This window comes from Telopea speciosissima, chromosome 7 (assembly GCF_018873765.1).
Source record: "Telopea speciosissima isolate NSW1024214 ecotype Mountain lineage chromosome 7, Tspe_v1, whole genome shotgun sequence".
Taxonomy (NCBI): domain Eukaryota; kingdom Viridiplantae; phylum Streptophyta; class Magnoliopsida; order Proteales; family Proteaceae; genus Telopea; species Telopea speciosissima.
The window spans coordinates 44,192,424-44,213,424 of record NC_057922.1 but is presented as its reverse complement, the minus strand read 5'-3'; the positions used below and the strand labels follow the sequence as shown (position 1 = coordinate 44,213,424).

The 21,001-nt window shown below is 42.4% G+C and overlaps 1 protein-coding gene across 4 annotated transcripts in view; it reads right to left on the bottom strand.

Moving 5' to 3' along the window:
* LOC122667875 (IAA-alanine resistance protein 1) overlaps positions 1 to 21,001 on the bottom strand; it is a 58,332-nt gene that overhangs the window by 11,220 nt on the left and 26,111 nt on the right. For 3 of the 4 annotated variants that reach the window (XM_043864332.1, XM_043864331.1, XM_043864330.1), the window contains 4 exons: positions 15,548 to 15,631; positions 15,363 to 15,412; positions 14,408 to 14,459; positions 13,994 to 14,119 (listed from right to left, as the gene is read on the bottom strand). In XM_043864332.1, the coding sequence (XP_043720267.1) occupies positions 13,994 to 14,119; positions 14,408 to 14,459; positions 15,363 to 15,412; positions 15,548 to 15,631 (312 nt within the window). Of the gene's footprint in view, positions 1 to 13,993; positions 14,120 to 14,407; positions 14,460 to 15,362; positions 15,413 to 15,547; positions 15,632 to 15,708; positions 15,743 to 21,001 lie in introns of those variants that run through there. The other variant, XM_043864333.1, reaches the window with a different exon arrangement.

The window sequence follows — 21,001 nt, the reverse complement described above, 5'->3', positions numbered from 1 at the left end:
TATTACCCTTACCAGATATGGAGGAAAGGGAGCCGTCAACTACCCTAACCTTGTCCTTACCAGAGCAAATGGTATAGGAATCATAATAATGAGATGTACCAATCATGTGGTCCGTGGCACCCGAGTCAATGACCCAAGACTGGGCAGCAGTGGAAGCTGAGGTGGAGACCTACAAAGCTGAGGATGATGAGGATCCAGCCATACTAGATGTGCTCAACTGTGACACAACCCTGCGAACCACTGCATCCATAAAGGTGGAGTCATCCTGTGGGGCATCAGCATCAGTCGCCGCTACGGAATGAGCCTGAGCTCCCCCACTACGGCCACCACGACCACGCATACCAGGAGGACAACCATGGAGAGACTAACACCTATCCTTGGTGTGTCCAATGCGACCACAATGATCACATTTAAATCTGTCTCGCCCAACTCCACTGGCACCAACTGTCTCCACAGTACTAGCTTCCTCATGGTTAGGCCCTGGGCCTCTACCACCTCCACGGGTGTCTCGAACAGATTTAGAATTGAGGGCTGACCTCTCAGATGGTACTGGTGGTGGTGCCATAGTAAGTCGCCTGGTCTCTTCACTCTGTAAGTAACTACAGACTTCACTAAGAGAGGGAAGGGGAGACCGGCCCAACAGCTGGAGTCTAACTGGCTCATAGTCAGAGTTCAAACCACCAAGCAAAGAGAAGACACACTCTTTTTCAAGAGTCAGATACACCTTGGCTTCATCCTCTGGGTTGGTCAAATGAAGGTCTCTGTAATGATCATACTCTTCCACAAGACTAAGGAACGCACTGTAGTACTCAGAAATAGTGTTGTCACCCTGTTTCAATGAGTGGATTCGTTGATGGAGCTGATAGGCCTTGGCAGTGTCACCTACTCTGTCAAAGGCCACAGAGACACTGTCCCAAATAGCTTTGGCAGTTTCCTTCCTTATAAGTCTTCTCCCAATCTCGGGCTTCAAGATCAACCAGGTCATAACAGTAGAATTTTCGGTCTCCCATTTATCAAAGGTCGGTGAACCAGCCGTGGGGGCCTTGATAGCCACCTGTTATATATCCAAGCTTTCCCTTACTCCTGAGGGAAAGTCTCACAGAATGTGACCAATCCAGGTAATTAGTACCATCAAGCTTCACAAAAGAAATCTGTCAATGAGTACTCTCATAAGCCAACTGAGGGACAACAGTGGGAGGCTGAGAATCAGCAATACCAAGCACAGATGTATCTGAACCAGCCATGATGGATACCAACAATAAACAACCTAGGATAGCACACTGCCGAAGCAGTCCTAGCAGCAAATGTCTAAGAGGACTTAAATCAAACACTTCACGGGCAGTATAATAGCAACCCAACAGGTCAGTCCCTCAAAAGGCCTCACAAAGGCTTGCAAGTAGTAATAAAAGCTTCAAACAAGTGATAAAACTGCTCAAAGTCTATGCATATCCAATCAACTAAGAGAGCATCAACCTTCAACTCGAAGCAAGAAGAAAAAAGAAGAAAATTACTCTCAGTGTTACCTGGGCAGAACAGAGGAACCATGAGATTGAGTTTTATCAAAGAGAAGCACTCATCCAACCATAAGGAGCACAAAAGACAGGAAAAAGGATCGTTCTACGATCCTAATAAGTTGCTCCACCATCAAATCCATGCCGAAATGAGAAAGACATAAGGGAATGAAGTCCGCAACATCGAAATCTGGGCGAAACTGGTTCCCACAAAAAGTTGTGCTCGAGATGTCGTCTTCAATCGCAAAAGCGATACATGGCCCTTGAACACCATCCTTCCACGATTCTAATGACCCATTCCAATCCACAAAACCAGGCCAATCGAAGGAGATATAGGAACTGCAGTGGAGGGCTGGCGGTAACTCCAAACAGTAGCTATCTGAACTTTAAATCACCAAATGAGCTGCATCCAAGCTCGAATAGCAGTAGGAATCACTAGAATAGGTTATTCCAACCCTATTTCATAGTTTTCTCACAGATTTGTTTACATAGGAGGCTTCCCCTTGAAATAAATGATTTCAAAGAGAAGCAAAAAATGAGAACAGGAAGCTGGATTCGACTCTCAAACTCTAGGGCTCTGATACCAAGTTAGAATATAGGTTTAGGAAATAAGAAGAGAGAAGGAAGAGGTTGGAGGAAGAAGATAGCAAGAGAGAAGAGAGAAGAGAGAAGAGTGTATTGGGCTGTAACGATTGTGAATGGAGAGACTTCTCCATTCACCATATATTCATTTAATCATCACTAATAGGAATTACATCCACCTCCCTAGGGAGGTATAAGGGAAATAAAGAAGAAATAGAAGAATTACATAATAAGGCAACTAGTGATAGACTAGTTCCTAAACTACCCCTATTACATGACTTCTAACAATTGGATGGGTATTGGTGCTACAGTGGATTGAAGTTGCTTTTTTCTGGAACATCCTTTTGTATAGGTGATAATGTTGGAGTTGTCTATTCTCTTCTGAAATTCATCAATGGTTCTTTGGACTAGAGTCAGCTCCCCCTGAATAGGAACATCCCCAGTACTATTTTCCATGGTCTCCCCCTGTAAAGGGTTCCCCTTGGATGAAGGGGCAACAAACAAAGGAGGTTGGGCAGCACCCACAGGGGATAATAGAGGAGGAACCTTAAAGGACAACACATCTTCACTAGAACTCTCCCTCATGAAGAGGTGGTGAAGAATAATAAGACAGGCTTTCATGAAAATTAACATCCATACTGACCAAAGTACGACGGGAAGGGGGATGGTAACACTTATAACCTTTCTGGATTGGAGAATAACCCAAAAAAATACATCGTAACCCTCGAGGTTAAAGTTTGCTCAGAGATTTTGTATCTCTAGCATAACACACACAGCCAAACACTTTGGGGGGAAACCACAAAGGAGGAATCCCTAAGTAAAACTTCAGCCGGACTACGAGAGTCAAGAACTCGAGAAGGCAACCTATTTATGAGATACGCTGTAGTGAGAACAGCAGCCCTCCAATATTGGGAAGGAACATGTCAAGCAAACATCAAAGCTTTGGCCACTTCTAATAAGTGGCGGTTCTTCCTTTCAGCCACACCATTCTGGGCTGGGGTATCGACACAACTAGTCTGGTGAATAATGCCATGATCAACCAAGTATTTTTGAAATTAAGGTTCTTTATACTCGGTTCCATTATTACTTCTCAAATTTTTGAGAGTAGCCTGGAACTGAGTTTGAACCATTTTATGAAAATGCTGAAAACATGAAAAAACCTGATTTTTTGTGTGCATAAAATATACCCATGTGTTCCTAGAGTGACACTCAATGAAAGAAACAAACCAACGATAACCAAAAAGAGAAGTTTTACGACTAGGGCCCCAAACATCAGAATGCCCCAAATGAAAACAAGAAAAACTCCTTTTGTTTGATATGGAATAAGTTGAACGTGTTTGTTTGGCCATAACACAAGCCTCACAAAAGAAATCAAGTTTATCACAACCTTTTACTAAATCAAAAAATAAATAAGATAACGTGCCTAATGGGGGGTGACCTAATCTAGAGTGCCATTGGTAAAGTTCTAAAGAGACGAAGGAGTTCTGGTGGAGTGGAGAAGGGTGTCGTTGGTGGAGAAAGACGGCCATCATCAAGTAGGTACAATCCACCTTGCAATTTACCACATCCAATCGTCTTCCCTGTCACCAGATCCTGAAAAACACAGTGGGAAGGAAAAAGTTACTATTGAAGTCGATAGTTGTAAGGGCAAATAGGTCTTTGTGCCTTTTCCTTTATTTTTATTTTTGTCTTTTAGTGTTAAGTTGATGTAAGGGCAGTTTTATCCAAAACACCTTTTGTTCTAAGTAATACATTAAGTGACCTGCGAAAGAACATTCTGTTCTACCACAGGTCCCCTCTCTCTTGGGGTTTGCACTCTCTTCCTCTTCTCCTCCTCTTTCTCCTTCTTCTTTCTTCTCTTCTCTTCTCTCTAATCTGGTTGCTCAGTTTCTGGTATTATAACATGGTATCAGAGCTTATCTAATCAGATTGGAGTACCTTCTCACGATCCTCTTCTGGTTTTCTTTAATCGATTTATGCTTGTGGTGTGCAGCCACCTATAGCTGCTCCTTCTATGATGTAATTCCACTCCTTCGAAGAATTAATGGAGTGATTTCTTCTGCTATATACCTTATTTGATGACTACTTGGAGTTCTTCCTCAAATATTTTTTTGAAGACTGCTGATATCGATGTTAGGATAAAACCCTGACAATAATCGATTTTCTCTGGGAAGGTTTGGTTTGATGTTCTTCTATGGTTCAGGCCTGCTTCTACATGATGCTTAGTGCTTTTGGGGGTTATTGTAATCTATTTCGAGTGATGGTGCTGCTTGGCTGAAGGTTTTCTTCTTCCTCCCAATAACCCTGACATCGATTCTGCTTAGTTCCCGGCCTTAGCTGCCTCTATCGAGTGTGGTGTTGCTGCTGCTTATTACTCCTTTTCCTGCTGCATTTGACTGTCCTTTATTATCAGTTGCTGTTATTGGTTGCTGATCCTCTACTTCTATTACTTCAGAATCGATTACCCGGTGTGCTTGTTTTATCGATTGTTTGAAGCTTATCTACTATGGCTGATTCAAAGACTCTCCACGACAATGTTAATGTTCAGTTTACATCCATAAAGTTGAAGGGGAATTCCAACTACTTATTGTGGGCACAGGTTGTCCGGGTTTACATAATAGCTAAGGACAACTGGACAAGCTTAGCTACATTACCTCTCCTCCTCCAAAACTTGATTCTAAAGACTACAACACTTGGAATAAGGAGAATGCAATTATTTTAATTTGCTATTGGAACAGCATGGAGCCGGATATCGCTGCGAATGTTATGTTTCACTCCACAATGAAGGAAGTCTGGGATGACCTCAAGTAGATATACTCTCAAGAGAAGAGTATGACATGGATCTTCGATCTTTATGAGAAATTGTTTCAGTTTCAGCAGGGAGACAAGCCTCTCCAAGACTATTACAATGCCTTTAAGGGCATGGTTGAAGAGTTGAATGTTTTCCAGCCTCTTACTACTGACATTAAAAAGTTGAAGGCTCAAAGGAATGAGTTCTTTGTCTCTAAGTTTCTGGCTGGTTTAAGGACTAGTCTTAAGGCTGTTAAAGGACATCTATTGGCCGGTGAATCTGTCCCTACTTTGAATTACACTTTTTCTCAGCTGCAGCGTCTTCTAGTTCCAAGCCTGAAACTAACCCCAAGGAAAATTCTGCTTTCACTACTACTAGAGGCTGTGGTAGAGGCCGTGGTTTAGGGGGAGGATGTGGCTTTGGTGGTCGTACTTCTGGTGGGCAGCATATTGATAAAGCAGTCCGAGTGTGTTCTTATTATGGGAAGACAAATCACACTGTTGATACTTGCTGGTCCAAGCATGGGAAACCCGAATGGGCTCAAAACTTGGCCCATCATACAGCTTCTGAAGATGGTATTGATTTTGTTGCACCTAGTGATACTAAGACTGGTTCGGCTGTGGGAGATTCTTCTACCAACATCAGTAATGAGATGCAACAACTCATGTGTCGCATCAAGAGTCTGGAGTCATCCACTTCCACTTCTGGGGCAACCACTACTACTGCCGCTCTAGCTCATGCAGGTACACCTGCTGCTTTCTTTTCCACTACTTCCACGCCCTGGATCATTGATTCAGGGGCTTCCGATCACATGACTGGTAAGTCGTCTATTTTTAGCTCTATTTCTCCTAGCTCTCATACCCCTCTTGTTACTGTGGCCAATGGTTCCTCTACTCTTGTTACCGGACATGGTACTGTTCCTTTTAATTCTAATATTTCTCTTTCTTCTGTCTTACATGTTCCCCAATTCCCTTTAAGCCTTCTTTCTGTTAGTCAACTTACTAAAAGTTTGAATTGTTCCGTAACCTTCTTTCATTCTTACTGTGTTTTTCAGGATCTTCACACGAGGAAGACGATTGGTGGAGGGTGTGAGAAAGATGGACTATATTATTTGCATGGTGTTGCCCCATCTATTTCAGCTGCAGCTACTACTGTTGGTGAAGAGTCTCCGTTTCGATGGCATTGTAGGCTAGGCCATTTATCTTTATCTAGGTTACAAGTTGTTTTTCCCCAGTTCAAGTCTTTAAATAAATTAGAGTGTGAGGGCCGCGAGTTGGGTAAGCATCACCGTGCTATTTTTCCCTCTCGTTTTATGCCCTGTAGTGCTTCTTTATTTTCCTTAATGCATTCAGATGTGTTGGGTCCTTGTCGTGCAAGCAATAGACATGGTTTTCGTTATTTTGTCACTTTTGTGGATGATTATTCCCGAACTACTTGGTTGTACCTTTTAAAGGATAGATCAAAATTTTTATCTGTGTTTCAAAATTTTTGCAATGAAATAAAGACCCAATTTAATACTTCTGTTAAAATTTTTTCGGTCTGATAATGTTTTGGAGTTTGTTCAAACTGAGATCTCTTCTTTTTGTGTTGCTAACGGGATGATTAATCAAACTAGTTGCTCCTATACTCAATAGAATGGGGTAGCAGAACGGAAAATTAGGCACTTACTTGAAGTTGCCAGGGCCCTCATGTTGCATATGCAGGTGCCCAAACATTTTTGGTGTGATGCAGCTCTTACTACCTGTTGTTTTATTAACCGCATGCCATCTTCTATTCTTGGTGACAAGTCACCCTTTTCAATTTTGTTTCCTGGTGTTTCGAGTTTTAGTCTGCCTCCTAAAGTTTTTGGGTGTGTTTGCTTTGTTCATAATCTCCATATCCATGGCGACAAATTAGATCCTAGGTCAACCAAATGTATATTCTTGGGTTACTCTAGAACCCAAAAGGGATATAGGTGTTATGACCCTCTTACTAGAAGGTAATTTGTGAATGCGGATGTCACCTTTTTTGAAGGTACATCCTATTTTTCTGATCAGCCCACTGTGTCCAGTGATCCATTAGCTGTGTCTGCTCCTCCTCCTACTCCTGCCATTGTTCCCTTGTCTACCTCTCCAGTACAAGTGTATCGGCGCAAGGGGTACTTTGGGCAGCTCCATACAAATCAGACCCTGCCCTTCTGCATCGCTTTCTATACCTTCTTCAATCTCTGGTGGAGGTCCAGTCTTACCAGTTCTTCCTGACTTACTAGCTGATCCAGATCCAGATCCTGATGACTTACCCATTGCCACTCGGAAAGGTAAACGTTCGTGTACTCACAAGTCTTTAGTTACCTATCCTATTGAGCAGTTTGTTTCTTTATCCCATCTTCCGTCTTGTCATCATAGTCTTGCTACCTCTTTGTCTTCTTATACTATTCCCCGCACTCACACTAAGGCGCTTAATAACCCTACCTGGAAAAAGGCCATGGATGTGGAAATGGATGCTTTACTGACTCGACATACATGGGAGTTGGTAGATTTACCTCCTGGTAAAGACCTAGTCAAGTGTCGGTGGGTGTACATTATTAAATACCATTCTGATGGGCTTGTTGAGCAGCTTAAAGCCCGCCTGGTAGCTAAAGGGTACACCCAGATTTACAGTGTTGACTATTTTGAGACCTTCTCCTGTAGCTAGGCTGAATTTTGGTCGCCTCATTATTTCTCTAGCTGTGAATTTTGATTGGCCCTTGTACCAGTTAGACATCAAGAATGCCTTCCTTTATAGTGATCTACTTGAAGAGGTCTATATGGAGCAACCTCCAGGCTATGTTGCTCAGGGGGAGAATAGTGGTCGTGTGTGTAGATTGCACAAGGCCATTTATGGGCTGAAACAGTCTCCACGTGCATGGTTCGAGAAGTTTAGTTCTGTTGTGACTCACTTTTGTTTTACTCAATGCTTCTCTGACCATTCTGTATTTGTTCGTCGCCAAGGAGAGAAATTGGTTGTACTGGTTGTTTATGTTGATGACATTATTGTGTTAAGGAATGATGAGAGTGGAATCAAAGAAGTAAAAAATTATTTACAGCAGAACTTTCAAACTAAAGATTTGGGCCAGCTTGGGATTGAGGTTATTCGAAGTAAAAAAGGAATCAGCCTGTCCCAAAGGAAATATGTGTTAGATCTCTTGACCGAAACTGGTATGCTTTCTGCAAAACCAGTAGATATTCCTATGGATCCTAATCACAAGTTTGGCTCTGATGATGTTGAGGATCTGAAGGATGTTCATTCTTACAGAAGCTTGATTGGGAAGTTGTCGTATTGACAGTCACTAGGCCAGATATTTCTTATGTTGTTGGTGTTCTCAGCCAATATATGCAATCTCCTTGTAAGTCTCATTGGGATGCAGCCATTTGGATTCTTCGGTATTTGAAGGGGGCCCCTGGGAAGGGGCTGATTTATCAACCCAATAAGCATATGGAGCTTATTGCCTACTCTGATGCAGATTGGGCAGGTTTAGCTAGTGATCGACGATCTACGACTAGGTAGTGCACATTTGTTGGGGGAAATTTAGTTACGTGGCGAAGCAAGAAATAGACCACGATTGCCAGGTCCAGTGCTAAAGTGGAATATAGAGCCATGGCCTATACCACTGCAAAGTTGATGTGGGTTAGGTCTCTCCTTGAGATGGGTTTGTCTGTTCCAACCCCAATGAAGATGTTTTGTGACAACCAGGCAGCCATCTATATTGCTAGTAGTCCTGTCTTTCATGAAAGAACTAAGCATATAGAGGTGGATTGTTACTTTGTTTGTAGCGCCGTTTTGAAGAAGCTGGTTGAGACACCGTTTGTCTCTTCTTCTGATCAGATTGCTGATGTGTTCACAAAGTCCTTATTTGCTCCTAGTTTTCGATTTTGTAACAAGCTGAGCATGGGTGATATATATGCTCCAGCTTGAGGGGGAGTATTGAAGTCGATAGTTGTAAGGGCAAATAGGTCTTTGTGGCTTTTCCTTTATTTTTATTTGTCTTTTAGTGTTAAGTTGATGTAAGGGCAGTTTTGTCCAAAACACCTTTTATTATAAGTAATACATTTAAGTAACCTGCGATAGAACACTCCGTTCTACCGCAGGTCCCCTCTTTCTTGGGGTTTGCCCTTTCTTCCTCTTCTCCTCCTCTTTCTCCTTCTTCTTTCTTCTCTTCTCTTCTCTTTAATCTGGTTGCTCAGTTTCTGGTATTATAACAGTTACTTTGCAATTAAGATCACAAGTAAAACTACTAATAGAAAGGAGGTTAGTAGCACAATTAGGAATGTGCAAAACAAAAGACAAAGTAAGAGAGGAAGTACAGTTGATGATTCCCTTTCCAGAGATGGAGCAAAGGAAACCATCAGCGACCTTGACTTTGTCTTCCCAGAAGTAGGAGAATAGCGATGGAAAAGGCTAGAAGAACCAGTCATGTGATCTGTAGCTCCAGAATCAATGATCCAAGGATGGAAAGCTACTGAAGCACAATGACCACCAAATGAAACACCTGACCAGGCAAAGTTTGAACCTGAAGGAGCAGGAGAATTGGCAGTAGCGGATGTAGTAGAGGCAGTAGCAGCGGAAGACTTTAGCACACGTAGGAATGCCTATAGATCATCCTGGGATAGACCAATGTCAGTAGCCGGGGCTGTAGTAACAGTCTTAGAGTGATTTGCCTTGTTTTTTGTTTTCTTCTGAGCAACCCGTTTAGCCTCAAAGTCAGCTGGTTTCCCATAAAGTTTCCAACATTTCTCTTTGGTATGGTAAGGTTTGTGACAGTGTTCACAAGGAACAATGCCTGTATTAGAAGTACCAAGGGAGAGATTTCCAACAGGTACAGTAGTAGTCAGGGCAGCAGTCTGTGTCAGTAATAGGAGGGTGTAACATAGCAGCCCTACTGTTCAAGTGTAGGGAAAAGGAGAATAGCCCAATACTTGAACACGAATCTGGTCATACTCCATATTCAACCCTGCTAAGAAATCATAGACCCTGATCTTGTCCACATGTTTCTTATAGGCAGCAATGTCAACAGCTGTAGTAAAATGGACATCAGAGAAGTGGTCCAATTGTTGCCAGAGGCTGCGCAGATTTACAGACGGATAATTCTCCCTGAGTAGTGTGAAGGACCTTCTTCCGGAGTTCATAAACCTGGGCATCATTGCCAAGCTGCCTGTATGTTTCCTTGCAAGCAGACTAAATCTGATAAGCTGTATCAAGGAGAAGAAACCCATGTGCAAGGTCTGAAGTTATAGAACCAATCAGGTATGAAATGAGAACCCCATTGTTGGCAAGCCACCTACTTTGAAGAGGACCAGATTCAGTCGGCATAACACTGGTGCCATCAATATGATCAGTAAGGCCACGGCCAGCAATGGCAAAGGCTGCAGATCAAGGCCATAGCAGGTAGTTGGACCCATCCAGTTTGATGGGATTAGGAGGAAAATTGTGATATTCTGTTTTGCCTTGGCCATCGGGATCAGAAGTAGTAGTGGAAGTGGCTGGGTCACCCTTAATTGCAGCAGAGAAACCCAAATCGCAGAGATGGGCTCTTGTGAAGAGAAACCCAACAAATATTCCAAGATAAGGGCTGAAAGCAAGGTCAAGTGGTCCTCTTGGATGGTGAAAACACCTCCGAAAAAATCAGCAGCAAGGAAGAACTCTATCCCAAATTTCGATGGGGTCTGGGTTTTGAAAAAAAAACCTGAAAGGTGAGATTGATGTTGGTGATGTGCTCTAAAAAAAACTGTTGTAGAGCTGGATATGTGCTGGCCAGGAACCTGTAGATGACTCTCTTGATGGTAGAAACTCCTCAAAAAAAGGATAGCAGCAACAAGCAATCCTAAACCCAAAATCGATAGATGTCAGGGTTTTGGAAAACCCTAAAAAAGGAGATCGATTGGGGTTAGGGTCTTCAAACAATTGGTAGAGGCTGGATAGATGCCGGCCAAGGTTGCAGAAGCTCCAACAATGGAAAATCAGCTTTCAACAGTGATTGGGGCCTGATCTTCAAGGAATTCTGGAAAACTCCAATATCGCAGATGTAGTTCCAGCAGCTATCGAGCATAAATTAGGTCATGAAAAACGGAAAAGAGGTAGGGAGGAGGGCAGCAACTAGATCATATGATCACCTCATTAGTGCTGCCCTTGGGGACGGATGAGAACCAAAGAGAAAGGAGAGAAAAAAAAAATCGAGGGAAAGAGAGGGGGAAGAAAAATCGATGGGAGGGTGGTGGGTTTTGAAAACCTAGATCAAAGAAAATTTTGGCTCTACTGCCATGTCAACAAAACTAAATTAGGGAATAATACTTGGATAGTCTAAGACAGACCCCAAGCTATGCATTTATAATAAAGAGTCAAAATTACATGGACAGAATTGCCCCTAACATAGCCGAGATGGCTGTACACAAAATAGAAATAGTAAATAGTCCAGAATACCGTGGCGGTATTCTGGCCCATACAATCCAACAGTTCATGTTTGTTTTTTGGAGGGATGCTATTACCACTGCAGCCTTTTTTATCAATGGATGCCCTCTCGTGTCCTGAATAATAAAAGCCCCATAGAAACTCTTCTTGAAATTGTAACTTTTCCTGTCCCTCCAAAAGTTTTTGGGTGTGTTGCTTTTGTTCGCAATCATCATGTCCATGGGAAATTAGATCCCCAGGGTCTCCGGTGTATTGTTTGGGATACTCCTACCCAAAAGGGATATAAGTGTTATCATCCTTCTTTCCGGAAAGTATTTGTTTCCATGGATGTTGTTTTTTCAGGAAGATGTTCCCTTCTACCTTGTCCCTCTTCAGGGGGACTCTGTTCACCAAGAAGAGGTCCTTCAAATTCCTCCTATAGGGCAGCCATGGGAAGAAGAAGAAGTTCTTGAAGATGGGGTTACTAGTCAAGAACAAGATCAAAGCCAAAGTGAGATTCCTATTCAGGGGGAGACTCTTGTGCTAGTTGAAGCCACGGTTCAGCCAGGACAGGAAAATATGGTTCAGGGAGATAAGCCACTTAAAGTGTTTGCCACGAAGAGAAAGCAAGAGCAGCACAGGCCTACTACCATCTCTCCTATTGAATTGACTGAAACGGTTCCAGGTCCTATTGACCCTGTTCCCTCTGGTAAGCTCCCATCTATTCCTTCTAGTGATCCTACTTTAGATTTTCCTATTGTTGTTAGGAAAGGTAAACGTAGTTGTACTCATCACCCTATTTCCAATGTGGTTCTTATGACTCTTTGTCTCCTAATTTCCAGACCTTTCTTGCTTCTTTGTCCTCTATTTCTCTCCCTAACTCTTGGCAGGAGGCAGTGGCACACTCGGATTGGAAAGAAGCTATGGAGGAAGAGATGATAGCCCTAGGTAAAATAACACGTGGAGTTAGTCCAGCTTCCACCTGGAAAGAGAGCTGTAGGGTGTAGATGGGTTTTTGCAGTAAAACATAAAGCTGGTGGAAACATTGAGAGATATAAAGCCAGGCTGGTTGCTAGAGGCTTTACCCAGACGTATGGGATCGCTTACCAGGAGACGTTTGCTCCAGTGGCCAAAATGAATACTATGAGAGTGTTCCTATCTTATGCAGTGAATCAGGGATGGGACTTATTTCAGCTTGATGTAAAAAATGCATTCTTGCATGGTGAATTGGCTGAAGAAGTCTACATGGGCATTCCCCCGGGTTTTGATTCTCAGAAGACTCCAGGAAAGGTGTGTAAACTCAATCGAGCTCTCTATGGGTTGAAGCAATCTCCTCGGGCATGGTTTGGTAGGTTCCATAAAGCAATGGTCTCCATTGGGTTCAAGCAAAGCAATGCAGATCCCACATTGTTTATTAAGAAGACTACCACATTGTAACTATGTTGATCGTATAATTTTATGACATAGTTATCATAGGGAGTAGCCAGGAGGAGATTGAGCTGTTTAAGAAATTTTTGGGCACTGAGTTTGAAATCAAAGATCTGGGAAAACTTAGATATGTCCTAGGTATTGAGGTTGCCTATGCTACCATGGATTTATTATCTGAGACGGGTATGCTTGGATGTAAGCCAGCCAAAACCCCTGTTGAACCTAATTGTCACCTTCGGCCTAAAGGAGAACCAGTGAATAGGGAGTAGTACTAGAGACTGGTGGGAAGACTTATTTATCTGTCTCATACTCGCCCTGCTATTGCCTTCGTAGAGAGTCTGGTAAGCTAGTACATGCATGACCCGTATTCTACCCATTTGGATGTTGTTTACAGAATTTTGAGGTATTTGAACACCACACCTGGGAATGGGATTTCGGTTTCACCTCATGGTCACATGAAGGTTGAAACATATACAGATGCCGATTGGGTTGGGTCACCTGATGACAGTCGTTCTACTTCTTGCCATTGTACTTATGTAGGAGGAAATCTTGTCACCTGGAGGAGCAAGAAACAAATAATTGTGGCTCGTTCTAGTGCAACGGCTGAGTTTCGGGCGATGACCCAGGGTATCTGTGAGGCTCTTTGGCTTCAAGGGTTGTTGCAAGACCTTGGAATTGATGTTGAGATGCCAATGTGATTGTACTCTGACAGTAAGTCTGCAATCAGCATTGCTCACAATCCTATTCATCATGATCGAACAAAGCACGTGGAGATAGACCGTCATTTCATCAAGGAAAAGCTTGACAGTGGTCAGATGTGCATAACTTTTGTTCTTTCAGATGCTCAGCTTGCTGATGTTCTTACAAAAGGATTAAGTCCTAAGTTATTTAGTTCTATTGTTAGCAAGCTGGGCCTGATTAATATCTATGCACCAACTTGAGGGGGAGTGTTGTAATATGGGTACAAGGGTAGAATTGTCTATAGGGGTATTTTGGTCTTGTACTTATTCTAGAATATTCTATTCATGTCATAATAAAGCTGGCCTGTGTCTCATTGACACAAGTCATTCTCCCAATTTGCAAGATTGATTTCATCAGTATATATACAAAAGCAACTAGTTGACTGACATCTTAATTACACCAGTGTAGACTAATGAATTTGAAAATGTTAAAAATATTTACACGCCTAGAAGATAATCCTAAAAGAAAGGGAAACAAATGGGGGGAGGGATAAGCAACAAGAAAGTTAATAACATAAACATTTACATTTTGCACTCACAAAGAATGGACAATCCAACAGAAAGGTCTTTTAGAGAATGCGAATGTGAATCGACATGCCCAAGATGATGAAAATGATCATGGGTATGATCCACATGGTGGTCATGTGAATGAGAGTGCTCGCCACCTGCAGAGAAAAATATTGAACCTCAGTCGAAAGAAAATTTAAGTCATCACTGAACCTTAGTTCATAACAAATTTAAGTCATCACTGAACCTTAGTTCATAACAAATTTAAGTCTTCAAACTTGAAATTTGCTGCCTTTAGGTGAAATCATGATACTATGTCCATGAGATCTTAAAGAGGAAGAATAATTGTATAAATTCTCAATAAGATAAGGAAACTAAATGTGAGAGTTTTAAGCAAGAAGCAGTGTACATGTCATCTAATACAAGAAATCTGATCCATATCATACCAAAAGCATGAGGTAACTGATGAAGAAAGGCATCCCCCAGCATAGCCCCAGCCTGAAAATAACAAAGTTATTCAGGACCAGTTTTACTTGAAACTATATTTTTTTATAAGTACTTAAATTTTAAACTATCATTATCACATGCAGAATGCAAGAAGGTGTAACCAATTCCATTACACAGAAGAGACTGACTTTATCCTAAGGTCCTCAGGAAGTTGTTAATCTCTGAATAAAATGCCAGCCAGAAATATGGAAAGGAAACAGTTTTTAGCAGTATGAGTTTTTATTTTCCAGTTTAATATAAAGAGAAAAGAGCTTATCTCTCTAAAATAATGTTACCCATTACAAAGAACTGAACGTAGAATACTGTTATTTTTTTTATAGGAAACATAGAATATTGCTGTTATTATAAAGTTATTTCTGAGGGTGGACCTTGGTGCAACGGTAAGGTTGCTCCATCGTGACCAAGTGGTCACAGGTTCGAGTCTGGAAACAGCCTCTGCGAAAGCAGGGGTAAGGCTGAGTATATGACCCTCCCCAGACCCTGCAGTGGCGGGAGCCTTGTGCACTGGGTACGCCCTTTATTATAATCTTATTTCTTCTTTACATGTGACGCTTGGATCTAATGCAAAATGTGATGCTCTAATTTGGGTGCAGCAACTCCATCCCTAGAAGACATAGATTGATGCCACCTTTCCCAAGAGTCTTTTCTTGGGAGTGGCGAGACTAACTTCCTTATTCCAGTCTTTCTACTATAATATTATTCTGTAGTAATCATAGAACACTTAACCAACTAAAAGCGCCCCCAAGCAGAACTATCCCCATCATTCTCCATACTCCCAGCCACCATTGAGAAAATAATAAACTTCTTGCAGTATCTACAATGCAATCCATATGCTCAAATTTCAAATGAACAAAGCAAAGTCCTGAAAACAGCAAAGAACAAGAAGAATCTCACCCCAAATGCAGCCAATGAATCAACAACTACCTTGGATGGTTTTCCTTGTACTGAAATAGCACAAAACTTATTAGTCCTTGTTGGCAGAAAAACACAGGTTAGAATAAAACAAAACTTTGAAGGACAACCACAAAGTCAAAGTCAAGGAAAGTACAGGAAAATAAATAATAAATAACTGAACTTACAAAAGATCACCGGCAAAATAATCAGGCAAACGAGGGAAGCCAGGCTCACCAAGAGTGAGCAGCCCATCGCTTGGATCCACAAACCTTATCAATTCAAAAAATGGAGACAAGATAAGAGTGAAAAAAGATATAGTATTAGATATACTTTGACCAAAGATCACCATATCGAAAATTATGCATGCATTAAGACAAAGCTCCAATGATGTTTGGGCAGTAGGAATCAACTGATAATACAGAAACAAAAATATGAGGAAGACAATAAACAGCGATAGATGGAGAAATCCCAGCAAAGAAAGTTCCAAATAAGGCAGAGGTTTTTAGGATCCACTAAATCACGAACATCATAAACCATGGCATACAATACAACTACCTATATTTACAGTTTACCATATCTGGAAGCTTCAAGATTCCACCACAAAGAAGGAAAGACACAAGAAAAGGGACATTATGCTGTCTAAACCCACAATTTATCAGAAGAAAACATCTCAATGGTAATCGTTGCTCAGAGAGAGAGCGAGAGATGCTTCTTATGTAGATGACCTGCCTACATTTCCTTAGATGGAGATCACACATTTCTGCAATGTGAGGGGCTGAAATTTGGTAGATAAGTAGACCTTAAGGTCTCCTGTTGACATGTAGAATTTCTACACAAACGGAGTTTGCCACATGGCAATATAAAGCATTGAAAAAAATTCAGGACCACCAACATGGTGTATGGAGTACGAGGGGTTGCAGAGAAATACATGAAAGGTAAATGATTGAATTAGTGTATGAAATTTGACACATGGGCAATCCAGACCATTCCCTAGATATCCAACAGTGGAAACTACCACATCATATTTCCACGTGGCACAACTAGGTGTGCCGTCCAGATCAGAAATGTGGACGGCTCCTTTTTGGATCCATGACGACAGCACGTCATGTTTGACACTTCACAAGTTTACATTGATTTATATTTATTGCTTCTTTTTTACGAAAATATTTATATCATAGCCTATATTTGTTTATTATATGTTGGTTTTCTAATATTGGGTCATTACTAGCCTAATTATGTCATACTGCATTGATATGCTTCCTAATTATGTCATACTGCATTGATATGCTTCTATGTTGCATATAAGCATAATTATACAAAATTAGGTGAAAAAGTTTTCACACGATGCAAGTGTATTATCGCCTCTCAAATGGTTTTTTATTGCTTTCTCACCCATGCCCTCATTGCTTTCTCACCCATGCCCTGACCATGTGGGCCCCATGTGAAACCATTCTCTGCACCGCATTGGTGTGTTGTGAGAGATTCCCCCCACACTGGCATCATGGGGATCCCTCTCCCATAAAATTATCATTGGTATATTACATATATAGCACACATAGGCCACCTAGGCGACGCCTAGGCCGGCACCTAGGTGCCTCTCCAACGCCTTGAGTCACCTAGTTGCCTTGACAACTATGCTTAAAAAAGAAAAGAATGTAGAGAATACATTAAACACTGGTATAACAAGTCCTATTAGACCAGCTTGAACGGGGAAACAACATCCTCCAATCCCAAGAGAAACCACAATTTCTGGCTCCTTTGAAGTTCCTAGAATCGAGTATCAAAAGAATAAAGGATTGACTATTTACCTACTTTAACAAAGTCAACATGTTTGGCTATAAGCAAGTGGATGTTCTTTTACATGCACACTGTTAGCAAAACACTGTGATCATCAAGCTCTCTTATTTATACCATTGAAATAGATATCACACATGCCCAACTTGACCAAATTAGGATGAAACACTTATCCACTCAATCCTTTAGTGAAGACATCAACAAGTTGATCACTTGACTTCACAAAAGGTATATGTAGACACTGAATTTTGTCACCCCCCCGGCGATGATGACAACAAGACACAGACAGACATTGATATCTCTCTCAAGAAGGACTCTTGCTCCTGTACCCAACCCATATCATCCTCACATCCCTAAAAATGATTTGAAAGACCCTTTTACCAAATGCTGAAGGAGGTACTGCTTACCTTCCCTGACTAAGGAAAATTTTATGAAGAATCAAAAGGGAGGAAACCCCAAAAAAAATTGACCTAAGAAGGGATGTTATAACCGCGGTGCCACGGGATTTTTAACTTTGGTGCCGCAGAAAACCTCTGTGACATCACAATGGCGCCGCGGGTTTTTTTTTTTTTGGGTGAAAAAAAAAATTCATTAACAAAGGAAGAAGAAAAGAAAGAACAGGAGGCCCCAAGGGAGGGAAAGAAAGAAAAATACAGCCAACCCCAACTTAGCTGGAGTGATCCGAAACAACAAAAGAAACATTAAGAAGGCCCCAGGAATCAACAATAAGCCTGTTCCTTGGGGTATCTAATCACTGGGAAGGAGGCGCAGAGGATAACTTTGCTGAGATCTCAAAGGAAATGGAATCCCAAATCTACTGGTAAGATCTAGAGTTGGAGGTCCATTTCCTGACATTACGCTCCATCCAAATATGATCGAGAGTTGCACAAAAAGCCAGTTTTCCCACGCAATCACATAGAGAGGAGCCTACAAAGTGCTTGGCAATCCACTGCCGTTCTCTGGGAAAAGGGCGGATGCGTCTCTGGGTAGGCCAGCACATGAGGAGGATGCCTTTCCAGATAGCTTTGGTGGTAGGGCACTCGAAGAAGAGGTGATTCAAATCTTCATCATTGTTCCAGCAGAGGCAACAAGTAGGAGACACAAGAATCTGCCGGCTGTGAAGAAATGCCTGAGTAGGGAGGCAGTTGTTGAAGATTCTCTAAGCAGTGAAGCTGTGCCGGGGGATGTGGTGTTTGAACCAAATAAGCTTGCACCAAGGGACCGCTGGGGCTTCTAGGCGAATATGGTTCCAGGCCACTTTGGAGGAGAACACATAGGGCTTGTCTGTTGACCAAGTAACACAATCTCCACTGTCCTCTGCCTTCTGGGAATAGATGAGAGATCATTCCAATAAGGAGCAAGAGCAGGGATGGGGGTGGGAGTCCAGCCATCAGAATCAAGGATGTCTTCCACCAAGGAGAGTCTATGGAGACCTAAGGCGTAAATGGTTCTCGGGGTGACCAAGTGAAGGAGGATACCCCTAGGGTGCCAATTGTCCAGCTAAAGGAATGTAGAGCTCCCATCTCCAATCTGAGAGCAGATGGCCTGGTGAACCAGATAGCGGCAGGAGAGAATTTTGCGCCAAACCCACGAGGCTTCAGAAGAAAGAGAGGCAGTCCAAATGGAGTTCTGGCATAGAGGCCCGGAGTAGATCCAATCTACCCAAATACTTTTCTTCTTTGAGGCAACCTTTCAGAGAAGCTTAATGATGCCTGCTGTATTAACTTCTTTGATTCTTCTAATGCCTAAACCTCCTTCTTTCTTTGGAAGGCACACTGCAGCCTAGCTGAGAGGATGAAGGAACCGAGAGGAATCTGTACCCTTCCAGAGAAATGAAGCCATGAGAGCTTCTAAGGACTTGATAATGGAGTGGGGAAGGGCGAAAGAACCCAACCAGTAGATGTGGGAAGCCTCCAAAACTGATCTAATAAGAACCAATCTTCCAGCATAGGAGAGAAGCTTGCCTTTCCAAAGTTGAAGCCTTTTCCAGATCAGATCTAACATGGGGCTGCAGTGATGGGCAGTAAGCCTAGCCGGAATGAGGGGGAGCCCTAAGTACATGACCGGCAGCCTACCTTCAGAGAAGCCAGCAAGACCAAGGAAGGCAGCTCTTTCAAAGTCGGGAACCCCAGCAAAAAAGATCAGAGACTTAGTGGGGTTGATACGGAGACCTGAGAGCTCTTTAAAGTGCTGCAGGCATAAGAGGATAGACTCCAGGGAGGAAATGGAAGCCTTAGAAAAAATCATCAGGTCATCAGCAAAGGCCAGATGATTAAGCTTGAGAGCCTTACACTTGGGCATAGGGGCAATAAGCTGCTGATCAGTACTAATCTGAATCTCTCTGGAGAGGATTTCCAAGGCTAAGGTGAACAAGTAGAGGGAGAGAGGGCAGCCTTGTCTGATCCCCACAGAAGCTCCAAAGTAGCCGGCTGGGCTGCCATTCACCAAAACTGAGAAATTTGGAGAGGAGATACAGGCTGTTATTCAATTGGTGAAGATCGCAGGAAAACCCATCTTAGACATGACCAAAGAAATGAAGTCCCACCTTAGAGAATCGAAAGCCTTGTGGATGTCAATCTTCAGGAGGAGAGCTGGAGAGTGATTTTTCCTATCAAACCCTCGAACAATGTCATGACAAAGCAAAATGTTATCAGAGATGTTCCTGCCAGGAATGAAGGCTGTTTGGTTGTCACTCACCAGAAGGTCAACAACATTTTTGAGCCTACAAGAAAGGATCTTGGCAATAAACTTGTAGAGCAGGTTGCAGAGAGCAATAGGCCTGAAGTCGAACATGGCAGTAGCACCTTCTTTTTTAGGGATGAGACATAAAAAGGTGTGACTGGCCCCTTTGATTTGAGCTGGATTGTAGAAGAAGCTTTTAATGGCTGCAATGAGGTCATGCTTGATTATGTCCCAGGCAGCTGTGAAGAATCCCATACTAAAGCCGTCTGGCCCCGGGGCTTCATTGGCTTTGAGGGAGTGAATAGCTTTGACAATTTCCACTTCATTAGGAATGGAGCTCAAAGAAGCATAGCAAGCCGGGTCTAAGAACTTGTTGATCAGGTGGTTAGGGATGGGCTCTGCGTCCTCTTGAGATCCGGAGAAGATGGATATGAAGTGCTGAACAGCCAGGTCTTTAATATCTTTGACAGGTGTTGACAGTGAGAGCCATCCGGAAGAGTTAGCTGCACAATGGAATTAGCATTGACTCTAGCTTTCACCGACCTGTGGAAATAGGCTGTATTAGAGTCCCCCAAATCAAGCCACTTGATTCTAGATTTTTGTTTGAGGAAGCTTGCTTTTCTAGCCAGCAAAGAGGACAGATACCTGGAGACCTCTTTCTCTTCCTCAGCAAGAAGATCATTTAGAGAATCAGATTGCAGCCGAACCTGAATTGAAGCAAGATTTTCTTTACACTCAGAGACTTGAATAGAAATGTTGCCAAAGGTGGTGTTGTTCCAAACTTTGAGGGCAGCCTTGACATTCTTAAGCTTCTTGGAGAAGGCTAAAAGAGGAGAGGAGAAAGAAAAAACAGGCTTATTCCAAGCCTCTTGGACAAGAGGCAAAAAGGTTTCATGAGAGGACCACATATCAAAGTACTTGAAAGGTTTGGGGCCAAAGGAGGTGAAGGGCAGAATCTCAAGAGAGATGGGGGAATGATCTGAGATGTCCGGATTGTCAAATATAGCATGAGAGGTGGGGAATGAGGTTAGCCATTCTTCATTGACAAGAACTCTATCCAGCTTGCAAGCAATACGGTTAGAACCTGCCCTTTTATTGCTCCAAGTAAGAGGGAAACCAGACCACCTGAGATCATTGACACCTATATCTTCCAGGCATTCATT